The sequence below is a fragment of the Myotis myotis genome, unplaced genomic scaffold (genome assembly GCF_014108235.1).
Source record: "Myotis myotis isolate mMyoMyo1 unplaced genomic scaffold, mMyoMyo1.p scaffold_m19_p_3, whole genome shotgun sequence".
NCBI lineage: Eukaryota > Metazoa > Chordata > Mammalia > Chiroptera > Vespertilionidae > Myotis > Myotis myotis.
In genome coordinates, this window is record NW_023416335.1 from 25,455,460 (window position 1) to 25,481,405 (window position 25,946).

At 47.1% G+C, this 25,946-nt stretch overlaps 1 protein-coding gene across 15 annotated transcripts in view; it reads left to right on the forward strand.

Moving 5' to 3' along the window:
* The window catches only part of CSGALNACT1 (chondroitin sulfate N-acetylgalactosaminyltransferase 1), a 318,463-nt gene that overhangs the window by 216,135 nt on the left and 76,382 nt on the right, over positions 1 to 25,946 (forward strand). For 12 of the 15 annotated variants that reach the window (XM_036300305.1, XM_036300299.1, XM_036300302.1 and 9 more), the window contains 2 exons: positions 5,234 to 5,313; positions 22,835 to 23,763. In XM_036300305.1, coding sequence (XP_036156198.1) covers positions 23,130 to 23,763 — 634 coding nt within the window. In that variant the 5' untranslated portion in view covers positions 5,234 to 5,313; positions 22,835 to 23,129. The remainder of the gene's footprint in view (positions 1 to 5,233; positions 5,314 to 22,834; positions 23,764 to 25,946) is intronic. The other 3 variants (XM_036300292.1, XM_036300294.1, XM_036300306.1) reach the window with 1 other exon arrangement.

Genomic DNA, 25,946 nt, shown 5'->3' on the forward strand with positions numbered 1-25,946 from the left:
GAGCCACAAGAAATATGCGATCAAAATGTTTGAATCAAGCCGGATAGACTATATAACAGTTGTCAACTGATGGTCATTGGCACCAATTTGACACCAATAGGAATTTTCAATTTGGAGTGCAGTGAAGAAGGAAACTTTATTCACTGAAAAACAGCTCAATTGTGGTACAGCACTTCTGTGAAACAGCCCTGGGCAGGTGGCCCTCGGGCGAGATACCTCTCTGGCTAGACAGCTCTGCTCCTCAGTGCTCTGTGCTGGTGTGCTTTGTGCTGCCCTCATGTGCTCTGCTCTGCTGTGCTGAGACTTCCGTGTGTCAGCTCGGCTAGGGAGACATAGTCTTCAGTCTTTGGTGGAAAGGGAAAGTGCGCTCTCAGAGTCAGAGGGGAGCTGGTTTATATAAACAAAGTCTCTGGCCCCTTATCCCTGATTGGTCTGTCCCCATGCAGATGAGGACTCCAAGTCCTCACAGTTTGATTGGTCCAAAAGGCATTGTCCTGATTGGCCAGAATAGAGCTTCTCTGGTTGGTTGGTGCTGCATAACTCTGATTGGATGGGGAAAGCCTCAGTCCTATTGGTTGAAATAGGACTCCAGAAACTCCTTTATAAGGCCTGGCTCAGATGGCAGAATCACAGTGCAGGCAGGCAGTTCAGTGCAGAGGCAGGTGGCTCAGTGCAGCCTTCCCTGTGAAGTGCAGTTTGCATGAGAGGCCCCTGTGTAGAAATGGCTGCTTAGGCTCTGTTTATTTATTGAGAGAGAGAGAGAGAGAGAACACTCCTTGGCTTATTGGAACAATGCTCTAACCAACTGAGCTTTCCAGCCAGGCTAGAGTCTATTTTTCCTCAGGGTTTATGCAGTAAAGAAAAGCTTCATGAACAATTAGGCTTTTAAGGATATACTCAAAGAAGGAGTATGATTTGGAAAGGGGTAAATTAAAAGTAGGAAATGAAAAAGAGAAGACTGTTACAAAGATGAAAATGAACGAAGGTATGACAGTGGGAAAGTACTGAGTATGATTGACAAGCAGCTTGTTTTCTGTAGTACAGAGAGATGGGGGTATGTGCAAACATTGTTCTCAGGGCTAGATGGTTCCCAAACTAGGCATGTCAGCCGATACCCAGCTCTCTATGCCATCTCTGCCAAGGGGATGATCAGCCTGAACACGCACTTCCATGGAGCTGGGGAGCTCACTACCTCTTCAAGCACCATCGATCATCTGAGCACTCGTACCATTAGGTTATGGTAGAAGGCAGGGCTGGAAATTGGGAGGCAGTTCAAATGAGAGGGACTTGGAAGATCAGTTATTTATTTTTTAAAATCATGATTGAAGTTGTGAGTTTAGGAAAACTCTTATGGCAGCTGTGGAGGATGTGCAGTGGGAAGATGGTTAGGGAGCTCCTTTGTAGTGTTCAGGACCTAACGTAGAGAGAGGTTTCAGGGAATCAAAAAGAGAAGACATATACAAAAGGCTTTGTAACATGGGTAATGGTTTTGAAAACACCAAGCCAACCTGCTCTTGTTCCCAGGAATCCCTAATTATTCCTCATTGCCCTGCAGCTTTCCTTCCGCTGAAATTAGGGTCTTCATTGTTTCTGGAGGAGGTGGATGCCGCCTGGATAAAGGAGCCATGGCTGGGCTTCCAGGATCCAAAGGAGAGTTTGTTCTAAGGTCCATGGTGAGACAATAATCTGAAAGCAAGCAGTTTCTGTTCCCAAAAGCTAGGCTTTGTTGGGAGAGAGAAAGAAGGAAACAATGCAACAACCAAAAAGGATCTGTGCTTTCTGTAAGTCAAAGCTGACAGTCTAAGCGTAGAATTTACAGTAACCATAGATTGATGCAGGATATGACATCAAGACTGTTTTTCTTGAGAAAGGAAAAGAAAAACTCAGGCAGCCGGCAGGAGGTCGAGAGAGTCCAAGGGGACAGGCTCTCCCACTCCCTCCCAGGAGCCTGTGCATCCAGGGAAAAGGCAGCAGAAGCCTGGGCTCTATCTCCTGGAAAGTGGTTGAGCTTCGGACTGATGCGGTAACACTTGAATCCAACAGGAAGGAATCCCTGCATTGCAGTGAGTACACCAAAACGGGGTAGCAGAGGCAGTCTGCTCAGTGCCGTGTAGGGATGTGAAGCAAAGTCGAATTCAGTTGTAGAAAATAAAGTTCTTTTCTTCCACAGAAGTCATAGTTGACATAAAATTTTACCCTGGCTACCCTCTGAGGAACTGAGACATTCAGATCTGCTGCTTAGAGATGGGTAAATTTCTACCTCCCTTTTATACTTGAGAAGCTTGGACCCAGAGGAGGTCAGTGATTGGCCAAGGTTATTTGGTTGGTAAGAGGTAGAGAGATGCCATTGAATCATACCTTTTTGATTGGGAGCCAAAGGGACATCAGAACTGATCTAGTCCAACTCTAGAATGTTCCTCAAATAAGGGAACTTCAGTAAATGAAGTGATTCACTCAAAGTCGTATATTGAGTTAGGGCTGAGTTGGGCATTCTGGAGTTTCTTCACCAGTCCAGTATGCGTCTGATTAACATGGCAAAATTAGTATCTATTTTATTTGACCTCCATTTTCTTTCTTAATTATGTGTAGATATGAATGAACATTCAGGCAGGATGATTAATTATTTTACATTCATCTAGGAAGATGGTGCTTTTGGGATGTAAGTTTTTCCATGTTTTAAAAAAAGATAGATACATGATCCCTCAGTAGCATGTCATGAGGATTTAGGACATCATCTTTTTATTTTTTTATTTTATTGATTTTTCACAGAGAGGAAGGGAGAGTGATAGAGAGTTAGAAACATCAATGAGAAACATCGATCAGCTGCCTTCTGCACACCCCCTACTGGGGATGTGCCTGCAACCAAGGTACATGCCCTTGACTGGAATCGAACCCAGGACCCTTCAATCCACAGGCCGCCGCTGTATCCACTGAGCCAAACTGGTTAGGGCTAGGACATCCTCTTATCTATGAAGAGGTTCCAGCCCCCTGGAATCAATCTGGAGTTTTTAATTTATCATCATCATGTTTGCATTTCCTAGGAAATGGCAGCTTTACCAAGTAACCACTGACTCTCGGGTTCTTAGAACCCAGGGCACAGCTAAAGTTCCAGGCTTGAACTTGAGCCCAGCCAGCCTCAGTTGGGCGAAGCGAGCTGCTGTGGAGAGTGGCAGGGCTGTGGCTGCAGCCTCAGTCCAGCTGTGCTGGGAGGTGCCACATTGCAGGGAAATGTTCGCGTTGAAAGTAACCGCACCCATAGCTCATTTGTGTGACTTCTTCTCACCAATCCCTTTCTCATTAGAATATCTATGAGGTGAGATGGTGAGTCTCGCAAACTTTGTGGACAATCACCTTTTTCTGCTTCACTGTTTCCCCAGTTTTTTGGAAGCCGAGTATAGTAGCTGGATTATAGTAAAGTTTACATATTGCGATGATTATAATTTGTAAAAATAGAGACTAAACTCTAAATGCAAAGTCTATTACTTATGTGTGTTCATTAAGGAAAGAGTTGCAGATGTTATGAGTTTGGGTCTGGGTTTGTAGTACACAAGTACCATTTTCCTTTACCATCTTTCCACTGGTTCCTATTCTTGATACTTGGTAGTCAGTGATGGGGAAGGGCGGTTGCAGTGGTGATCAGTTAAATGTTACTCAGAGCCCAGATCCCAAGGTCAAATGCAACAGCAGGATACAGGGTCCTCTTCTTGATTTATCTCCCAGCCACTTGTCACCTGTCTAGAGCTGAAGCCCATACGTCTCACCACTTCTGAGGAGGTCATGGGCTTCTCTCCTATTGCGTACCTTTCCAACTAGTACTCTCTCACTCTTCTCCTTGCAACTAAACTTTTTGAAATACGTTTTCTGTTGTCTCAGTACCCCCCTCTCCCACACTTTAATCCACTCTAGTCTGCCATTTACACCCATCAATCCACTAAGAGTTATTCTCTAAGTTACCAATGACCTCCATGTTCAACTCAGTGGTGTTTTCTCAGTTCTTAGCTAAGTTGATTTCTCAGCGGCATCTGCTGTTATTGTTTATTTTGCATCCTTCTTCTTAAAGGTATATTGTTAAAAAAATTTCAGACTTAACCATTTTATTAAAAATGTGACAACCCCATATGTTGGAGAAACAACATCTTAACAATGTTATCACCTATTTCCTTAGAGTTTCCAAAAACTCTGTACCCCTCCCATCACACTCAACTTCTCCCCTCTAACAAACAGGTAACTACCATCCTGACCTTGATGTTTGTGGGGCTGCAGGGGTTCAATATATTTATCTTCTACAGCTGAGTTCTGTCACTTCCCTCTAACCAGAAGCCACCAGGAGCACAGTATTTGGACATGCTGGGTTTATTCCTCATTGCTGTGAGGCAGAACACACACCGTGGCGAATCACGGGTGTCCCAGTGAGGATGTTAGAGAGAACCTGTTATTCGGATTTGGGTTTTAGTTGGATGATATGCAGGAGGGTCTTAGGAAGGGGAGATTTGCTCTAGATCAGATGCTGTCAGAAAGCAGGGTCAATTCTCTGACTAGGTTGTCAGTATATCTTATGTATGGGGGAGGGCTAGAATGAGGATAACGTTATAACTGGGAAAGAGGTAACAGTCATTCGTTTTGGCCAAGAAAGGAGGTGTTTGTTATTTTGGGGGTGACACACTGATGTTGTTTTTGTGTTGATTAAATAAAATTATGACATGCCCTTACTTTTTCCCTTTTTAGCGTGGTCTCAGAATAACCTTGTTGGAGGTTGGTATTCTTTCAGATAGTTATAATGTCTAATAGAATGTATGTCTTTGCTGTGATGTCACAGCAGCTTCTGAATGTCAAGGGGTTGCCTTCTTTTTTTCTTTCTTTATAGTTCTGAACAAGATTGAGGAACTGTATTCAGGCAGAGGAGACCAAAATATCAGCTTTGTGACCAGATTAGTTTGGAGAATACAGTTTGGGTACCTACTCAGTCTTGGATAGTGCTGGGAGTGCTTACGTTGAAACCACTGAGGGTCTTTGTCTCCAAGTTCATAACAGTATAGTGAATTTGGAACTCTGAAAGTTCCTTCTCCGCCTCCTTTGCAGGCTCATCTCCATTTCCTGGCCATTCAGTGCTGGGAGTTCCTACAGATGCAGAACCAGAATTTCTTCTCTCTTTATACTCTCCCTCAGTTGTCATATTCTGTCCAGTGGTGTGATTACCATCGATAGGCTGATGACCTTGAATTTTTATTTCTAGGCTGGACTTCCTCTCTGAATGCTTGTTCACCACCTCCACCTGAATGTTTCAGAGGCACTTCATCTTGATGCATGTCCAAGGTCAGCATTCCTAATCTGCCCCCTAAATTCCACGTCCCAGGTTCTCCGCAGTCTAATGCTCCAGCCACCACGTCTGCCTGCACGGTGCGGCTGCGCGCTTCTAAGCCCTCCCATTTGGTGATTCCTTTCTCTCCCTTTCCAAACGCCTTCAAGACCTAACTCAGGTGTCACCTCCTGCTGAAACCCTTTTCTGAACCCTTGAGGTTGGGTTGAATGCCCTCCCTCTGTGTCAGCCTCTTGTTACCTTTTGCTCCTCCGTCATAGCAATTGACTCATTGATTTCTCTATTTATGTGTCTGTCTCCTTCACAATGCTTTGAATTCCTTGACGGCAGGAGTTCTAATGCATCTTTACATCTTGGGGTATAGCTAGGTCTATATATCTATACTTAGTCTATACTTCTATCTATATGTATATCTAAGTATGGTCATACAGATATAAATCCATATCTACACCCAGATAGATACAGATATCTAATACCTCGAGTAGACTTGGCACTTCATGACTATTCAGTAGATGTCTGTTGAACTGCTTGTCGTCTAAAGACTGCTAGCATTTTGTCTAGTCCTAGAGTGACCACTAAGCTTTGATCATTTTAATGTGGAAAAGAGTAATCCAAGTATTTTTAAAATCTGGTTATATTTTACTTTACTCAAGATATACTTCAGACAAGTAGTATCTAGATGGAAGTTTATAAAGTACAGTCTTTTTTTCCCTATTAAATTCCAAGATATTTTCAGAAATGGTTTTTATTTCTGATCGACTGCCACTGAGTTTAAGTACTATCCATCAAATAAGTATATTTTGCTTTTTCTATAATTTTAATCTATATATCTCAAATTATCTGCAAGCTTAAAGTTAAGAGTCCTTAAATAATGGCTGTCCTACCTCCCAGTTAAGGGATACAAGACTCTGGGAGGAACCGGGCTGCTGCCTCCCAGGGCCCTGTTGGGAACCCATTGGATTTGGGGGCCAGAAGATGGGTGGGAGGTGGGATTGGACAGTGAGCAGCACTGGTGGGCCCTGACGGGAGCCCCTCCAGGGGCGGGGGAGAGGAGACGCTCTGGCCTCACCCGTCTGGCCTGACAGGCGCTCAGGCTGTGGACCTGTGGCTCTGGGCCGTCCTGTGACTCAGCCGCTCCCAGGGCTGGCCCCGCCCCCACTTGGCATCTTCCCCCTGGGCCAGTCACTGCACCTTCGTGAGCGAGGCTTAGAGGGGCCTCTGCTCACCTGTGGGCCCGACCACACACACACTGAGCAGCCTCTGCCAGCTGCCTGCCCTGGCTCTGAGGGAAGGCTGAGTACTGCTGCCTGGGCAGGGCTCTAGGGGAAGGCCTCAGAACACACCTGGCGTCAGGTAGGGATGGGCAGTGTGTGTGTGGGGGCGTGGGGGGGGGGGAGGTTAGGGGGGGAGGGGGAGGAGGCGCTGCCATGAGGGAGCCAGCAGGAGAAAGCTGGAAGGGAGAGGCAGGTGTCCATGGTCTGAGACCAGCTTCAGGCTTGAACTGCAATTCCTTTGTAAACAAGGATTTATTTTTCTTGATTCTCACTTCCTAATTTGGTTACCTCAAGTGATATCCCTTGGAAATGTCTGCAGGTTCTTCATGCCAGTGGTAATGAAGATAAAAGCAGTGATAATACCGCCCCCTCCGGCGACCCCCTCCTCCTCCCCATTGTGAATGTTGTAGTTTTTACTCTGCAAAGCATTTATTTTCACACTTGTTTAAAGAAAATTGACGTAACTTTTTGGTCAGCTCTGCAACTGAGACTGTGTGCCCTGGAAGGAGACCTTGGCCTGGCAAGGAAGTGAGGCAAACAGCATAAACGGAAGGGCCTTGCCTGCTTTTCTGACTTCCTAGAGCAGTGGTTCTCAACCTTCCTAATGCCGCGACCCTTTAATACAGTTCCTCATGTTGTGGTGACCCCAGCCATAAAGTTATTTTCGTTGCTACTTCATAACTGTAATGTTGCTACTGTTATGAATCGTAATGTAAATATCTGATATGCAGGATGTATTTTCATTGTTACAAATTGAACATAATTAAAGCATAGTGATTAACCACAAAAACAATATGTAATTATATATGTGTTTTCCGATGGTCTTAGGCGACCCCTGTGAAAGGGTCGTTCGACCCACAGGTTGAGAACCGCTGTGCTAGAGAAAAAGAGGCAATGAGGCACTACATTACACGCGATGCTGAGGCCCGAAGGTGCGGTCCCTTTGTGTTTCCCACGGTTTCTAGATTCCCTTGGTCACTTCTCAGCCGGTGTGCTGGTTTATAAGTGACTGCGGTGGAAATGGACTCCTTTTTTTCTTTTCAGCATCGTTGGTCTGATTCTTCAGCTGAGATTGTGGAATGCTTGACAAAGGTATTATCCTTTGCGCTGTTTTGTTATGTTTTTGCTTATGTCAGTCCTATCACTGAGCCAGAAAGTTGGCAGTAAACATCTGCTAAGGGTTGGCAAGCAACAGTATCAGCCCTCTGTAGCGAAGGCAACTCCTTAAAAATCTTATCTCATTATAGGCTTTTAATAGAGATAAAGCAAAGCTCATTACAGGCTGAGCCCCCCTTAGATGCGCTACTCTAAGGATAATTGCATTTACATCAATTTTGAGACCATTAGCTTGATTTCAAGAAAAAAAAAAACCCACACAAAACTCCAACTCTTCTTTCTAGCGTATAGAGGGAGCTAATATTAAAATAATTAATAAGGACTGTGACAAGGTCTGTTGCATCTTCACCCTGCCCTGGGACATGAGAAAGAGGTTTGCATACTAACCGACACAGACCAGAAACATATTTAGAGAAAGAAAGTAGACACTGTCAATACAATAGTGAATTTTTAGAGTTCTCTATTTCCCCCCCTTTTTTAGTTAGACAATATGCATCCTTCGTAGTGGAATTGGAGTTGGAGTGGAAAACCTTAATGAGATCTGTTGCATATTTTATATCCATTATCACTTAGGGCTTCGTCTAAGTGTCCCCATCTCTACCTAATAAAGAAGACCCACCTTGAAAGGTTCACCTGAAACTCCTGGAGTCCTTCCAACCGGAACACTCATTTTCTCCTCTGAACTACAGTAGCATTTTGTTTATATTCCTAACTAGAGTCCCATTGCACGAGATTCGTGCACTGGTGGGGGGGGGCGTGGCCTGCAGGGATTGGCCTGCTGTGGGAGCACCGCCGGTCAGCCGAGAGGCTGTGGACGCACCCTCTGAGTGGCTGCTCCCGCTGCGGAGTGCAATGACCACCAGGGAGCAGCTCCTGCACTGAGCGCCTGCCCCCTGGTGGTCAGTGCGCGTCATAGCAACTGGTCGACTGGTCATTCTGGTCGTTCCACCATTCGGTCACTGGGCTTTTATTATATAGGATGATTGATCACGTTCCCCTGGCATCATAGTTACTTTTATACCTGTCCCTCCCACTACCCGCTACCTTTGTGAGGACAGGGACTTTGTCCCTTCTCTTTATCCCCTACTGAAACTGACAGGGTCCCTTTCACATAATAGTCATTCAGTACATATTTGGTGGCTGGGTGGATAAAAGTCATGTTCACTGTAATATCGTTGCTGCATTTCAGAAAGGTTATTTCCTGTGTTCATGCTACTATGGAGTACGTGCTTCTCAGGGGAGTCCGCCCCATATGCCACCTTGGCCGTGAACAGAGGGGGTGGTGTCGAACCCCTGCTCGTCTCCCACAGGGGCTGCTGCAGTGGGGGCCTCGTCCTTGTGGCGTGGGATGGAAGCTGTGTTTGTTTTGTTCCTTGCAGATTGTCTAGTACAGTGGTTCTCAACCTTCTGGCCCTTTAACTACAGTTCCTCATGTTGTGACCCAGCCATAAAATTATTTTCATTGCTACTTCATAACTGTAATGTTGCTACTGTTAGGAATCATAATGTAAATATCTGATATGCAGGATGGTCTTAGGCGACCCCTGTGAAAGGGTCATTTGACCTCCAAAGGGGTCGCAACCCACAGGTTGAGAACTGCTGGCCTAGTACAATTGCAGTAACTTGAGCAATGATTGCAGATTCAATTTGGAGCACCCCACAGGATGCTATTCCAATTTATCTTCCAGGAAGAGGCATCTTATGCCCGTCCCGGCAGCTTTGAACCGAGAGCTGCCCTGTATCAGGATAATGAGGCGCAGGCAGAAGAGGAGCTGAAGGAACGCCTCTTACCAGAGACATCTCCAAGCCTTATTTTGGGAAGCAGCTTTCTGGTTGTTTTAACTTTCTTTTGTGCCCCGGGAATATGTCTAGTGCTGGCAGCTGAAATGAGAACGCCGTGTTCTGGGAAACGCATTTCAAAAAGACCTTAGGAGGTTCTGAGGTTTCTCCCTAATAGTATCTGCCGTGCTTTTCATGGTGACTTGGCAGGGCCTGCGGGGTCAGAGGTCTGGTCACAAAAGTTTGCTTACTGCTTGCAGTCTCACGGCTACAGCTGTGAAATACAGCATCCCGAGACCCACATGGTGTCGAGAACACATACAGAAAGCCACCCCTGTCCCCTTCCACTGTTTGGGGGGCACTAAGTGGAGCCTTTTACATGCAGTTGTCTTTTATTTATTTACTTAAAATATTTTTTTATTGATTTCAGAGAGGAAGGGAGAGGGAAAGAGAGATGGAAACATCAATGATAAGCGAGAATCATTGAATGGCTACCTCCTGCACGCCCCCCTACTGGGGATCAAGCCCAAAACTTGGGCATGTGTCCTTGACCAGAATCGAACCTGGGGCACTTCAGTGCGCAGGCCGACGCTCTATCCACTGAGCCAAACTGGCTAGGACCGTGCAGTTGTCTTTTAAAGATCTCCCGGCAACCCCTGTGAGATCGGTCCCTCTTTGTTTAAAGGGCAGCGTGGGGAGAACTTTCCACTACACGACTGTTTTCTTTTCAGAAATAAACTGGGCTTTGTGGGATGATAAGGATATGTGAGAGTTACTTTGGTTTAAAACTAGAGGCAAGAGCCTGGGAGTGTAGAGTTGTGGGTTCTGGTTCTGACTGCGCTCTAAACCAGCTTCGTAACTTCATTTGCGCACCAGCTATTTCTCCGTGGTTAATTTTTCTCATCAGTGAAACAACATGAATGCCAGGCTTGTCTCTCGGATACGGTTTTGGCTCACGTTGGTTGCATATCACCTTTGTGGCGGACGCTGTGCTGAGCACCTCACACGCTGTCTCATTTACTGGTCACAGGGACCCTATGAGATAGGCCTCCGTGCTCCCTGTGTTCGGGACACAAGAGAAGTCACATAACTGCAGGAATCAAATGGGCTGCACCCCAGAACCTGTGCTCTCAGCCACTGAACTATGAATATCTCAGTAGGACAATAGGAGATACCAGTCAGGAAAGCCCCACAGAGAGTCAGAGCAGATTGAATGTGAAGTGTTACCAGGTGCAGGCACTGCAGAGCCAGCGCTTGCTATGCAGATGTGAAGACAGAGCCTTCCTTCCCAAGTCCTCCCCCCACCGGCCATTCCCACAGGCAGCGCCAAGTTGGCGTGTCTGAAACCAAACTCGTCTTTCTGCTAAACCTTCTCCTGTGTGTGTTCCTTTTCAGTGGTAGCTCTTCCTCTGAGTCACACAAGCTAAACCCGCGGCCTCTTTCTCAGTGGATGCTCTCTTTCTCCCCCTCATCTGAATGGTCTCCAAGTCCAGAAAGAGTCCCTGAATGCACCCCTCCACTTGGCACTGTGGCCTCTGTGTCCCTAACTTAGAGCATGGAGGTCGCGTAGTGGCCTCTTGCCTGGCTCCCTGCTGTTGGTCTTTCCCTCCCCAGTCCATCCCAGCACTGCCCATTCATTAATTCCTGGCTAACATTCATTCTTGGTCCTGTGACTCTCTTGTTTCAAAACTGGATAGCCATTACCTAGAGAATAAAAGTTAAGTTCCCTGCCATGATGTAAGGGCCTGTCGTAGTCAGCACAGGCTGCTAGCATAAAGTGACATCGACTGGTGGCTTACGTAACAAACATTTATTTCTCATGGTTCTGGAAGCTGGAAGTCTGAGATCGGTGCCAGCATTGGTTGGGTTCTGGTGAGAGCTCTCCTCCCTACAGGGCCCTTTGCTCTAAAATCTGTCCCAGCTCCCCTCCTGCCCTGACACTCTGACCTGTGCATTCCCAGGTCAACCTTCCCTATCTCTGTGCTTTCCCTTTACAACGACCACACCTCTGTCAAAGCTCATAGAAAATGACAGAGAAACAGGGTGGCGTAGTGATCAAGAGCACAGACAACAGAGACACTGCCTGGATTAGAAACCCAGTGTTGTCGATTCGTTGCTGGGTGACTTGGGCAGGTGACTAGTATCTGCCTAAATGTCCTTATCTGCACTTGGGTGTGGTATTACTAGAACCTGCCTCATAAGAGACACCAGAGAAGTAGGAGGAAGATGCAGGTAGAGTAGGGTCATAGACAGGAAGGTGAAAAGTTACAGAACATGGGATATTTTAAGAGTGATGCGAAGTGAACATGTTAGTGGACTGTTAAATGGCATTAAACTATACAACAAACTTGGATTAAATAAGTACTCGGTGTCATCTATCTTGAGTAGAAATAGGACAATGTCTACTGCAGATACATTTTTTTAAATCCTCACCCAAGGATATGTTTATTGATTTTTAGGAAGAGAGAGAGAGAGAGAGAGAGAGAGAGAGAGAGAGAGAGAGAGAGAAACATCAATCCATTGCCTCCTGTGCACACCCCGACCAGAAATCTAAACTACAATATAGGTATGTGCCCTGACGGGGAATCGAACCCACAAGGTTTTGGTGTAGGGGACGATGCTCCAATCAACTGGGCCACCTGGCCAGGGCTGCAGATAAATTTCTTTAGAGGACTAATATCTTAAAATGTTTTTAGTGAATCCTTTCATAATCAGTTAACCGCCTAGAAGGGATAGCTGACTACAGGCAGGCTTGGCCCAGGTGCTGGAAGTGCGGACCTGAGGAAAGGGTAGGGAACACTGGGGAGGGGCTGGAGGCATGGTGAGCCGGAACCAGAGCCTTCACGATATGGCCTGCAATCAGCTTTAGTTTTTTGTGAAAAAATAATAATTATGTAATTTTTATTTACATAACGGGGGGGGGCATCTTGCATGTATGTAACAGTGGGCATCCCCCTGTTCATATTTTTCTGCGTTACTGGTTCCGTTTCCACGCTCAGAGAGACGGCACAGAGAGAGAAGGCCTCGCCGCTCCAGCTTCGTGGGGTTTCTAAAATAACCTGCATGACCCGTGTTTTCCCTAGGCCGGTTGTCTAACAACCACTTTCTAAAGAAAGCCCATTTGTGTGCTGATGTCTTCCTTGTAGATGGGGAAGGAAAAGGGGAGTGAGAGCAGCTCTGTCGTGTATTTTGTCTGGACTCAAAGGAGCAGTTTCCTTCTTAGCCCTTCTCACTTCAAACACGCCAGCAAAACACACAACGGCTCACGAGCGAGGGCGTCACCACCTCTCGCGTCCAGATGTTTCCAGGGATTGGTCCTTTGGCCTCGCGGCCGGGGCTGGAGACTCCGCTGTGCTCACGCTCTTCTTTCATGAAGTCTGGGGCAGGACAACTCATGCAGCGTGCTGACTGATGCTCAGGGTTGGGGTGACGGGGCTAGAGTGACACTCCTGGGAGAGGGCAGCACAGGCCAGCCTGAGGTGGCCACAGTGCGGGAGATAATAGCTTTGCCCAGCTCCGTGAGTCATAAAGCAGAGTCTCACCCGGGCCACGATGGAGAGGGCGAGAGTGCTGGACGCACACCCCAACTCCCGCCTGCAAGCCGGAGCCCCTTTTGCACTTTTTTAAAAGACTGGTGTCTGCGATCTGCTTCTCTACAGAGGCTGTTGTCCGTTTTCGGAGGCTTTCCCTGCTGCGTGTCTTCTCAGCTGTCCTGCTCTTTTCCGGTGGCTCTGCTTGTGGGCGCTGCCTCCCTGGTTGGAATTGTGTTCATGGTGTGTGGCTCTGTCTGCCCTCTGAAATGTCAGGTTGATCGAGTAGATGACTGCAGTCGTGTTTGGGGCTGTGGAGGGCTGCTGCCTGTGTGGGTAGGTCACCTGGCCTCCCCAAACCCTAGTGTCCTCGTCTTGGAGGATAGGGATCAACCACTCACAGGAGGTTTAGGTGCCACAGCAGATAATGCATGAGGTCTAGGGATTCCCTGAGGATCCTCGGTAGACCCCCTCTTTTGGGTGATCTGTCCGAAAGGACACCAGGTGACCGACTGACTTTGACCCCAGGTGAGCATTGTAACCTTTAGCTGTGACTGAATGAGGCTTTCCATAATGCTTTGTTCTGGGAGTTCTGTGTTTAGAGATGTTTTAAAGCCATTGCTTGGTACATGGTAGACACATGTGGTAAACGTTCTTTCTCTCTTCCTCTCCCCCTCTGTTTGCTAATAAGGGGAATGGATCATCCCGTGAGGAAGGAGGGGGCTCCGTTAGTCCTCCCTGTGCTGCCTTCACTACAGTGAAGTTGAGGCCCTGTCACCTGGAGCCGCCTCAGCCTTCACGGCACAGTGTGCTGTGATTCATTCATCCGTCTGCCCTCACCTCAGAGCTGGTACCACTCAGCACTCCACCTGGCCTCTGCCCAGGGCCCCGTGCTTATTGCTTAGCCAGAAGGCGCTTGGCTGCAGAGCATTGCTCCCTTTTAATTAGTCCCCTCCTTGTTAATTAACAGTGTGCATTTCCCTAGAAGCTGCATTGGGCTGCGTGACCTGGGACCTGCTCTCCCTGGGGGCGCGCCTCCCCGTGTCGGCTTGGTGTCAGGGCTGAGCTGCCTGCACTTGAGTGTGGTGTGTGAGTTGACATGTGGTACCAGCCAGTGCACGGGCATCTCATTGGTCACGCTCTGGAGGAAAGAGCGAGGACTCCGTGTTTGGCAAGAGAATTCGTGGTGATGCCAGCCAGCATCTTAACCGACCTAGAGATGTTCTCTTTTTTCCTGTCAAAGAAGACCATCTCTCCGTGGGTTAAAGACTTCATTTGCCAGGATGCTTCTTAGTTGCGCTGTCTTCAACCTGAGATGTGGGGATAAACTGGCAACTGCTCAGAAGCCTTTGACTGCAGAGAGGAGCCCTGTCCCCGCCCCACCGTGGGGCCACAGCAAGGCTTGCCCTGGGCACAGCGGGATCAGCGTTCTTTCCAGGAACAGCGGGAGCGTGCACAGTGGTGAGGGGTGTGGGAATGCAGAGCCCAGCTCGCTGGGGAGGGAAAAGTTATAGAGAGAGAAACAGTGCTTACTGCCACATCTAAGGGGCGGGCAGGACTCATGGTGAGTTCAGAAGCAAGAAAAAGTGGACACGGTGGGTGCGGAATGACACGTCAGCTTTTACCAGGATCATTAAGGGTGATGAACAGTATAGCCCCGTGGGTAAGAGCAGGGCTTTAGCATCAGACTGAGCTGGATTTAAACACAGGTTTGGCTACTTGCCAGCTGTGAGCCGTGGGCAAATTACTTCACTGCTCTAAGCCTCAGTTTCCTTATCTCTAATGGGGATAATGAGACTAAGCCTATGGGATTGTTTGGGGGATTAAATGAGATAATGTTTATAAGTGCTGACTATGATGGCTGGCCTAAAGTAAATGCTCACTAAGTGGGTGTAATTGTGAGCAATAGGAGGGTGTTGGAAGGCTGGTTTCGAGGGGTTCTCATGCAGGATGGCTCCCCAGCCACAGAGCCAGAGCCCTGCGGGACCGAGCCCCGGTCTCTCTGTGGACTTTGGGCAGCTGACTCAGCCCCGCGTTGTGCCTGAGACACCTTCCTGCCTGGAAAGGGCTCATGATGCTCCATATTCTAAGTTGATTTTTTGGGGGTTAGTCCTCACTCAAGGATATTTTTCCATTAATTTTTAGGGAGAGTGGAAGAGAGAGGGAAAGACAGAGAGAAACACATCGATTGGTTACCTCCTGCTGTGCCCTGACCAGGGCCGGGCCGGGGAGGAGCCTGCAGCTGAGGTATGTACCCTTGACCAAAACTGAACCCGGGGCCCTTTAGTTGGCAGGCCGACACGCTATCCACTGAGCCAAACTGGCTAGGACCTATGTCACTTTAAGTGCCTTCTCTTTTCACTCCACCTGCAGGCCCGCCTCCTATGCCGACTGCCTGCCTGAGATCGTCCCTGAAACAAGGTTGGAGGTGGCAGAGGAGAGGGGGTGCAGGGGTAGGGGGTTGTGGGTGGGTGTGGGAAATCTATGCATATTCAGGAAGACCCTCCCTATCAAGTCTTCCCTACAGAAGTTTGCCAACAATTAACAACCAAAATAAAAAAAAAGGAGGGTTTGGCGCTGTTTCCTGCCTTTTGGGCATGTGGGGTTGTGATTCATTTCTGTGTCTTCACGCTCTGAGGAGCGGACCCCCTTTGCTTTTTGTCACATTTCCCTTTCCTGCTGCAAAGTAAAGAGACAGGAATCAGAATGATTCCTTCAGGAGGCCAGTGTGGAACGGAGGGGAGTGGAGAGGCCCACCTCTCACCCAGGGCATTTCCGACAGAGAAGTGATCAGGCCGGTTTTGGGGGGTTGCTCCATGCTGGTCCCTGGAGCTCAGAGCCCAGTTAGAGGGAGGACCTCTCAGAGAAGTCCCTCGAGGGCCGTTTTGAAAGCCACATCGAAGTCCTTCGGGTTAGGAAGGGAGGGAAGCGTGTTCCTGCAGGGGCCTGGCAGTGGTCTGGACATGTGGCCTGGCCACAGGTGTTGGGGACCCTGGCATGGAGTCAGAGGGGTCCAGAGGCAGGAAGGTCACCCTGAGGAGCAGGCAGCGAGGCAGGAGCCTGGGGCTGGGGCTCTGGAATCGCTGTGGCTGCGTCTGGAGCACAGTCAGGGAAGTCGTGTTAGTGGGAGCCTGGGGCAGGGTCCCTGGGGTGCCCAGGACGGTCCTCAGGGTGAGAAAACCTGTACAGAATTTACCTGTCATTATTATAGGGTATTGTTCTGTGACTACGTAATACAGCCATACTGTAAAACTTGTGTGTAACTTGTAAATGAATAAATTCCATATAGGGACTTGTTCAGAAGCTAGTTAGTGCCTCGCATGTGCTGTTTATGTTGAACATATTTGATCTTGATTGCCAAGGCCAGAGGAGGGGAGCAGCAAAACTGCTGGGCTGTCCTTGGCTGCACCCCACCCACGCGGATCCCTTTCTGTGTGTGGCTGAGCCTCGGGTCGGGCCAGATAATCTGGTGTCAGCGCTGGGGGTGGCCGGGGACGCTTCAGGCTTGCCCAGCCAATCCGACACGCTGGTCGTTTGCTGACTTTGTATGACAGCCCTGTCCCTTCTGTGGGGTGTGGCTTAAGCACCTCTTATGTGTCGACAGTAACATGGGTCTGCTAACCTTGCTTCAGCTTTGCAGTTGCTACCAGGACACAGCTGAGGATGAGGCACGCGGCACACGAGTACATGCTGACTGAAGACTCCGTGGGGAAAGGAAATCTGACGATAGAGAATATAGATATCATATTGTAATACGATATAGTATGATTAACCAGTGTTCCCCTGGTCGATTTAACAAAATAATAATGATAAGAAGAAAGAAACCTGAGCTCCAGGAAGAGCTGTGATAGCTGGGAAACCCTGTTCTAAAGCTCCCTGGTGGATGTGGCGTAGGGAGATGGAGAGCTCTTGGCATACTCATTCTCCGACTATTTTTACTTCTTTGCAAGTCCTCAGCCCTGAACTACTAACGTGTGTCCAGGAGGCGGATTATTGCGGACTCCACAAAGCCGTGGCAGGAGTGGGTTGTATATACTCACTTCCTTTAAGAGAAGGCAGATGGAAAAGAAAAGTCTGTACACATAATGTGTGCTGGGAGCAGGGCCGAGAAGTTCAGGATCTTTACGCGCTTACAGTGGCTTTGGTCTGCCTTCTGTTACACTGTGCAGCGTTTTCTCCCACTTCTGCCATATGATGTTGGTCATTCCCGTCAACCCTCGGCCCCTCCCTCCCCGCACCTTGGACAGTGTGGGAGGCAAACGCACGGTGTTGTGAAGACTAGGAGGCGGGGATCCTTGAGGGCCCTCTCGGAAGCTGGCTACCACCCCCCACTACCACACCCTGCACCCAGGAGTTAAACTGCGGTGCAGGGAATTCTAAATGAAGCCGTGTGTTTGAGTCAAGAGTACAATGTTAGCTTTGTGTACATTTTTGAGAGCATTTAAAAACTCTCTGAGTAAGAATCCTTGCATGATGCCTTCTCCACACACATTCAGGATGGTATATTTATTCAGGAGATATGACCCCGGTTTACGTTCTGTTGGTACAGTTAGTACAGCTCACCCTTTGAGTGAAGGTGAGCTTGTGCCCTTGTCATCAAAGGGCCGATTGTGTGGGGCAGGCTCCCGCGGCCGCGCTGCGCTTTGGTCTACCACGTCCTGGCCCAGTGGACACTGCCTGGCTCTTTTCCCCATCAACCCTTTGGCTGGGCCTGCACACCAGGGGGAGGTGTCTTGTAGATTTTATTGCCACTCCTTGAATCGTCTTCTTTATCACTCACAAGGCCTGTCCTTGTAGTATGTGCTGCTGCCTGACCTGGTCTCGCCCTGAGACCACCATCCCTCCTGCCTGCTGCTACCCTGCCTGCATTTCCTCAGCGGGGCTTGTCCTGGGGTCCTTCAGATCTCTGAGCATCTCGTGGACATGAATAGATATGCCCGGCGCTCTCCATTACAGTATGCAGCTCTCGTGATCTAAATGTTCACCAGGACCTGTAGAATGAAATGCATACACTCATGCTACTGGCTGCTTCTGTTCTGACCACAGAAATTCTAATTTCCACCATCCCCGTCTGGGGTAAATGCTAGACTCCAGACCAAACTTGGAGCGTCTTAGTGTCTTAGTTTCACACTCTGAAGAGCTTCCACTCTAAGATGAAATAATACACAGGACCTATAGCCACTTGCCTATCTTATTTTAACACATGGTGCTGATGCCTAACATTCATCTTAAGCTTATGTCACTTTAAAATGTATTTTTTATAGCCTCAACCCTCTTCCTCCCTCAGCACACATACATTTAGTAGGGAGGAGCGCTGGCATTAACACTTTGTATCTATTTTAATGGCATTTGTCTCTCCGGGATCATAGTTATTGGTGAAGCCTTCATTCCTCAATAAGCTTATAAACTTGCTGATGTTGGAATTTGTTTCTGGTTCATCTTTTTGTCTCTTGTACTTTCCTATGCATCGCATAGAACATAGTCGGAGCTAATAAGGATGAGTAACGGCAGTGTCCTAGCTGGAGCAGACTGTGGTGTGACCCGTTGTTGAGTCAGTGCTGTGCGGTGTGGAGAGCTGGGGGACGCCCGGGACACTTCCTGGCCTGGGCAGGATGTCAGGGCCAGCAGGCGACTCCCACCTGGAGTCTGAGAAGCCCGCTCCGTTGCTGGACCCTAGATGTAGGCCCACTTGTCTCGGAGACTCTGCCTTAAAGCGTCACAAAGTGCTGTGAGCTCCTTAGGCAACCCCTGGCCTGGATTGTAAGAATGGCAGCAGCAGCATCGTGATCGGAGGTTCCCTTTAGTTCTCAATGAATCCAGGGTATTGGACAGGGTGCGTCACAGAACCATCCTCAGGGATTTGGCCAGGACAGGAAGTGGGAAAGCAATGAGTAAGGAAGGGCATTTAAAAAGGCAAGTGGCAAGGAACCTGAGCAGCACAAAGGATTTTCTATATATATATATATTTTTTTAAAAAGGAACATGCATCTCTCTTCTCCCAAAGGCCCTAAAATTGTTTATTGACAGGGGATCCTTCTTGCTCGCCATTCCTTCCCTGTCCCCGGCCACCCCAAAGACTGAGCTATAATCTGGGTACCTTTGTAAAGTTTTAAAAATAGTAGCACAATGCTGCTGTGGCCCCATAAAGCTCTATTTTCACTGTCTTCTCTAGCTTGTAACAGTGCTCGGTAATTGCATGGTGCCTTCTCTCTGCAGGTCTGTAAACACATTAGAAATGTTAACTCTAATTCTCCCGACACCTCTGCGGAGAGAGGGAGCGGTTGCCCCGTGTCTTTGGGGCTGAGCTGTTCGTTTGGTCCCGTTGCATCTCATCGAGGTGTTCCTTCCTCAACGTGGTACAGCTGGTGAAGTACCGTCTGCTCTTAAGAATGTCGTCCTCTGCTGCCACTTGACATTTCCGTAGAAGGGAGGATCAGCCAAAGGATAAGTCTTCTGACCTCAGCACACAGATACTCCCAGTCTCTATAGGTTGGCCAGTTGTTACTATTTTGATTACCGATTAGATTGCTAGACACATGGAAAAACATTTTATCTGTTAAAGGATGCAGAACTTTGTTTCTGACATACAGTTTCTGCTCCTGACATGTAAAAGGAGAAATTCATTCCTGCCTCTTTGGTAGTAATTTATGTGGGTTTTTATTGTTCATTTAAAAAAGGCAGCCCTGGCCAGCTTGGCTCAGTGGATAAAGCATCGACCTGCCAACTGAAGGGTCGCGGGTTCAGTTCCGGTCAAGGGCATATGCCTGGGTTGCGGGCTTGGTCTCCAGTGGGAGGCGTGTAGGAGGCAGCTGATCAGTGATTCTCTCTCATCATTGATGTATCTATCTCTCTCTTCCTCTCCCTTCCTCTCTGAAATCAATAAAAATATATTTTTTAAAAAATTAAAAAAATAAGTCATTTCTTTCTAAGTCTGTTTTTTCTCCTTTTGCATCCTGAAGAATGGACTCTATCTATCTATCTATCTATCTATCTATCTATCTATCTATCTATCTATCTATCTATAAAAGGCTAATATGCTAAGTGCCTGACCGTCCGACTGGTTACTATGATGCGCACTGACCACCAGGGAGCAGACTCTCAACGCAGGAGCTTCCCAGCTGCAGTGACTTGGCAGCGGTGGTTTTAGGGTGATGCATCCCGAAACCAAAGAAGAGGGAGCCCAATTCCTTGTGGGGCCATGTGATTCCACCTCAGCTGTGGGTTATGTTGTTGCTGGGCACTATGGGCCCTGAATCTGGCTTACTGCACACTTGTGTTCGCGTTCCACACTCTATATGACAGAAACTTCGTAGAGTGCCCTCTCCACTCTGGGAACCCTTGGGGGATGTTGGAGAGCCTATTTTGGCCCGATCCCCGCAGGCCAGGCTGAGGGACCCCACCTGCTGGAGGGACCCCGCTCGCTCCTCAGACGCCAGGGAGGTTGGCTCCAGGACATGTCCACCCACTCTCACCCAGTCCCGCCCTACCAGCCACCTTCTAATTAATTTCCTTTCAATGTGCACAAATCTGTGCACCGGGTCACTAGTATTAAATAACTTTGAAAAGTATACTAGTGGATTTCAAAAGCCAGACTAGATGTTAAAAGAGCCTTGTGGAACAGAACAAAATAATTATTGTGCAGTTTTAAGTTTCTTTAGTTTTAATACATTGCTTTAGTTAACCAACGTGATTTCAATTTATTATGCAAATGTGACAATTATTCCATTTAAAAAATCTGTTGGAAAGATTGTGTTTCTGCCACACAATAAATTGTGTTGAGTATTTCATTTTTGTTTTTTGATTTGCTTATTTTGTTTTAATGACAACTCATTTAAAGTAAAAGTCTTTAAAGTGGCAGAATAATGTCTTCACTAGTAATTTAATACTTGGATATAATGAGTTCATCTGAGAGATTTCATTAAAATCAGCAAGGTGCCTGAATACCAAAGCTGAGATGTTTTTAATCACAGAGTTATAGTAATTATATGAATCCCAAGATTTTCATCAGCTAGAAAAGGCTTCCAGGGCTAAAATACACTTTAAACTTAGCACTAATAACTGCATATTCTCAGTTATACAAAAGAGAATTCGCAGGCCAAGGGAAATATTGGAGAGAATATTATGTGTTGAATTTTTAAGGAAAATTAAGAAATAAACTATTTTGATAACATAATAATATCTGTAAGGGTTGCATCACCAGGGTAACAAAAGGGGAATTCTCGTGTGTGGCCATGGTATATAGCAGGTGCATACTTGCCAAGGAGCCTTAATTGTTTACTATATTGTCAGCATAGAGAGAATGCTAGAAGGAACATCGCTGTCTTCTCCCAGAGGTCCTGACGTTCCTAATTCACTGGAGCCCTTCTTCCAGTAAATGTGACAGACTGCCAGTAAATGAGATGATTATTGGCCCCAAACCTGGATTTCTGGGTTGGGTGAAAACTATGTAAAGAATAATTTACTTATTGCCTGGGCAGCGTGGCTCAGCGGTTGAACGTTGACCTATGAACCAGGAAGTCACAGTTCGATTCCCTAACAGGACACATGCCCAGGTTGCCGGCTTGATCCCCAGCAGGGGCTGTGCAAGACACAGCCGATCAATAATTCTCTCTCTTTATTGATGTTTCTATCTCTCGCTCCCTCTCCCTTCCTCTCTGAAATCAATAATATATATTTTTAAAAGAATAATTTATATTTTCTTTTGTGGCTTATTGAAAATGTCAAATTTTTATAAAAAGGGCAAGAGATGGTACCCCCAAGGGAGCTTGTTTTTTAAGAGAAGTGACCAAAAAAGATGCATCTAGGAAGATCTTATAAAAATCTCTCTAAACAGTAAATTTTATTTGACCTATTTTCCATTTATCATTCTTTATTTTTTTTCTGGCTCAGATAGGTACTGAGGAAGGGAGAACGCAGAAGAAGCAGTGTTGTACTGATGACCATGACGGGTGGAGGGATGCCTGGGGAAATGGGAACGGCAAGTCAGGCTGATTCACATGTTACAGGCATTTGGAGTTGAGGGGCAGAGCATGTAGTCACATGGAAGGCCCCACGATCCGTTTGGCTATTTCTGATGAGAGTCAGGACACAGAATTCCTCCTGGAGGCTGGAGTGGAAACATGCCTGGGATTTGAGTCCTGATAAGACAGTATATCTGGTCTCTGTTCTTCTCCCAACCCCATCCTTTTCTATGGTAAACTCACCATCTCCTGTCCACAAGCAGAATTGGAGAGTTAGCTGGAACAACTGTCCCCTGACTCCTCCTGAATATATTATCATCCACATTGATTATTTGCATATTTGAACCTCCAGTTGCTTCCCTATCTCCTGATCATAAGCTTGAAGACCCTTTGAGCCAGCTTGGAGCCCTGCCCTGAATGAGTGCACCCTGGCGAGCCCATGTATGTCTTACCTTTTGTAGCCTGGGAAGACCTGGCCAGAGAAGTCCCTTCCTTCAATTTTAAATGTCAATTAAAGTTTGCTTTTTCCCTTTTAACCATCAAAATAATAAGTGCCACTGTGGAAAACTTATAAGATACAGAAAAATGTAGAGAAACAGAAAAATCACCATTAATACTTCCATCCAGAGAGATTTCAATTTTTGCCATATTTCCTTCCAATCTTTTTTTCTGTATCCTCTGTTATTTATATGCATTGCTCTGCAAATGCATCTTTGCATTATGATTTCCAAACATCTAACAATATTTAATCACCTGTCACAAGCATTTTCCTGTAAACCTATTGAACATTGATTGGCATCGTGAACATAAGAGTGTTATTATCTTGATTAAGTGTTTTGTCATTTGGTCTCTTCCTAGGTCCCCTGTTGTCACCTGCTGCACATTTGGAAGCTAGGATGGGTCTGAGTGTGGACATTTGGAAGTTTCAGCTAACTCGTTGCTTCTGCCTGGAAGACCATCCTGTAGAAGTAGAAAAAGTGTTCCACATGGTGCTTGACTTCGAGAGACAAGACGTGTTGTAGAAAGAAATGGATGAAGGCAGCTCAGGGGGCCCCAAACACATGCTTTCCGTGGTCTAGTCTGGGGCAAGCCCTCCCGTGGGGCCCTGAGGTTCTGGGATGTCGCCAGTTCTGGACGCATGGCTGATTCCTGAATGACGATGGTTCGCCGGGGGCTGCTTGCGTGGATCTCTCGGGTGGTGGTTTTGCTTGTGCTGCTCTGCTGTGCCATCTCCGTCCTCTACATGTTGGCCTGCACTCCCAAAGGCAACGAGGAGCAGCTGGGGCTGCCCAGGGCCAACGGCCCCACAGGGAAGGAAGGGTACCAGGCCGCCCTGCAGGAGTGGGAGGAGCAGCACCGCAACTATATCAGCAGCCTCAAGAGGCAGATCGCACAGCTTAAGGAGGAGCTGCAGGAGAGGAGCGAGCAGCTCAGGAACGCACAGTATCACGCCAGCGATGCCGCCGGCCTGGGCCCTGAGCCGGGCGCTCCCGAGAAGACCCAGGCCGACCTGCTGGCCTTCCTGCACGCGCAGGTGGACAAGGCGGAGGTGCACGCTGGCGTCAAGCTGGCCACCGAGTACGCCGCAGTGCCTTTCGACAGTTTCACCCTGCAGAAGGTGTACCAGTTGGAGACGGGCCTGACCCGCCACCCTGAGGAGAAACCCGTGAGGAAAGACAAGCGGGATGAGTTGGTGGAAGCCATCGAATCAGCCTTGGAGACCCTCAACAGCCCTGCAGAGAACAGCCCAAACCAGCATCCGTACACGGCCTCGGATTTCATCGAAGGTTGGCAAGTTTGTGGATTGGGGTAGAAAGTAGAGGAAGAGGTGTCTGGGCCCAGGCACCCAGGGGCGTCACAGCTGCGGGGGGCTGGCAGCTGGCTCTGGGGATGGCTGGTGGAAAGTTTTATGTGAGCGACACCAGTGCTATATAGTATGGTTTTTATTTTTCAGAAACATCTGTTTCCACTTACTTTCTCATGGAAACCACAGTCATTGAGTGGATAGATTCATTGTTCTTTGGCAGAAGAAAGTAGAACTTCTTGCTTTCATTAAAAAAAGAAGAAGAAGAAGAGAAATACGTAAAGCAAAACGTAAACATAAAACTTTGAAACCCCAGAGGAGTATGATAGGCAGTTTTAATTGATCCCTTCTCACGGGCACTTCTCTCCTGGAGATGGGGCCTGGCTGTGAGGCCCGCGAACAGAAGGGCAGTAACGTGTCATACAGCACTTACATTGGCCAGACACTATTCCAGGGACTTCTTACTTATTAATTCACCTTTTCCTCATAAAGACCCCACTAGTGAATAAGGGAATAGAGGTTCAAATGAAGTAAATTCCCTAAGGTTGCTCAGTGAGCAGGTGACAGAGCCAGGATTTGAATCTGGCAAGTCTTGCTGAGCCATGCCCTTAACCATCAGGTTATATTGTATAGATGGGCCCTAAGGGACACATGGAATATAGTGAGATGAGTGAATGAGCTTTTTCTTCTTTCAATAGGCAAAGAACAATCTAGTATTAATTTGTGGTTGATTGTATCCAACTCCGGAAGAAAGCAGCTTGTCTAGTTTCTTGGAAGACTCGTTAGTATCATCTTCCTTGTCAGTTTTCCCATTGTCAGTGGTTCAACATCAACTAATAATTTGGGAGAGGAAGTGCCTTCAAGGGCATCCAGCTCTTTCCCCTGTTTCGTGAGAGAGTTCATTCCAGCTTCCCAGACATGTCGCTGGGTCCACATTACTCCACTCCCTGCTGGGTTGTGAGCCACCATCTCAGCCTGCATGGCAAGGTGGACTGTTCAGTTGTAGCAAAAACCCTCCCACTGTTATTTATGCCTGTTTTCTTTGGACATTTTCCTGTCTTAGGATTTTTTTTCAACTTTATATGTAAACCATAAATTCATGCAATTTTGCCATAGTATCATTTTTCATATACCTAGAGCCAGGTAAAGAAATCTTTTACAAGACCAAGCTTTTGGTGTCAGGGTTGAGTTGTTTTTTTTTACTCACTTATATATGGTGTTAAAAATGCTTAGCACATTCAGCAGCAAGTATAAGCTCATGGTGAACACTCAGAGTTAGAAATATCATGGTGATGCAGCATCAGATTTTATGGTTTTAGAGTTTATGAAATATTTCCACATATATTATCTTGCTAGCTGATCCCTGGGGAAATCATTAAATATCCTTAAAAAGTGAATCCTGGTTGCCACTGGAGTATGCTACAGAAGCTGCCCACATACAAAGCAATTTCAAAAGAACTTGATTACACATCAGTGCCTATAATTTGGAAGGTTTGCCCTTCTGATCTTTAATCTGCATTCATATTTGAAATCTCCGTCTGCTTTTCTGATACGACAGCTTCATACACAAGGACTCTTGTTCTTGATCAGTAGTGACGCAGGCCTCTGTCCCTGAGTTTATTTGCCCTGAGATATGGCTGACTTTCTCTCAGAGGCACTGGAATCATAGCTGCGCAATGGTGGTTTCACATGCAGCACACAGCCTGCGTTTCAAAGCAGATCAATCCACGTTTGGTGAAAGTCTAGTCAGCTGTTTTCATAGGATGAGAAAATTGGCACAGCACTTTAAATATACAGGGGTGGGTACTCGTAGGTCTGCAGTTGTGAGTATGTGAAACACAGAGTTCATTCTTGTATTACTATTAATTAATTTTATTGTGTTGTTTTCCATATGAACATCTGTAACCTGCTTTTGCCCACCCCTGTATTGATACATGTTTGACTATCATAAGAAGCAGTTTATTTCATTTTTCAACTCTTGACACAGAAGATTGTGGAGGCCATCTTTTATGTTCTCAGCAAACGGGGTCTTGTGAAAGATGCCGCTAGTCAGAGGAAGTTGATAAGTTCAGCGAAGGAGTGCTTTTCAAATAGTGATGTTTTAGAACAAAGTAGGACTCCTGGGACCACAGTGTTAACAGATGGCTCCATGGCAGGTGGGTATAA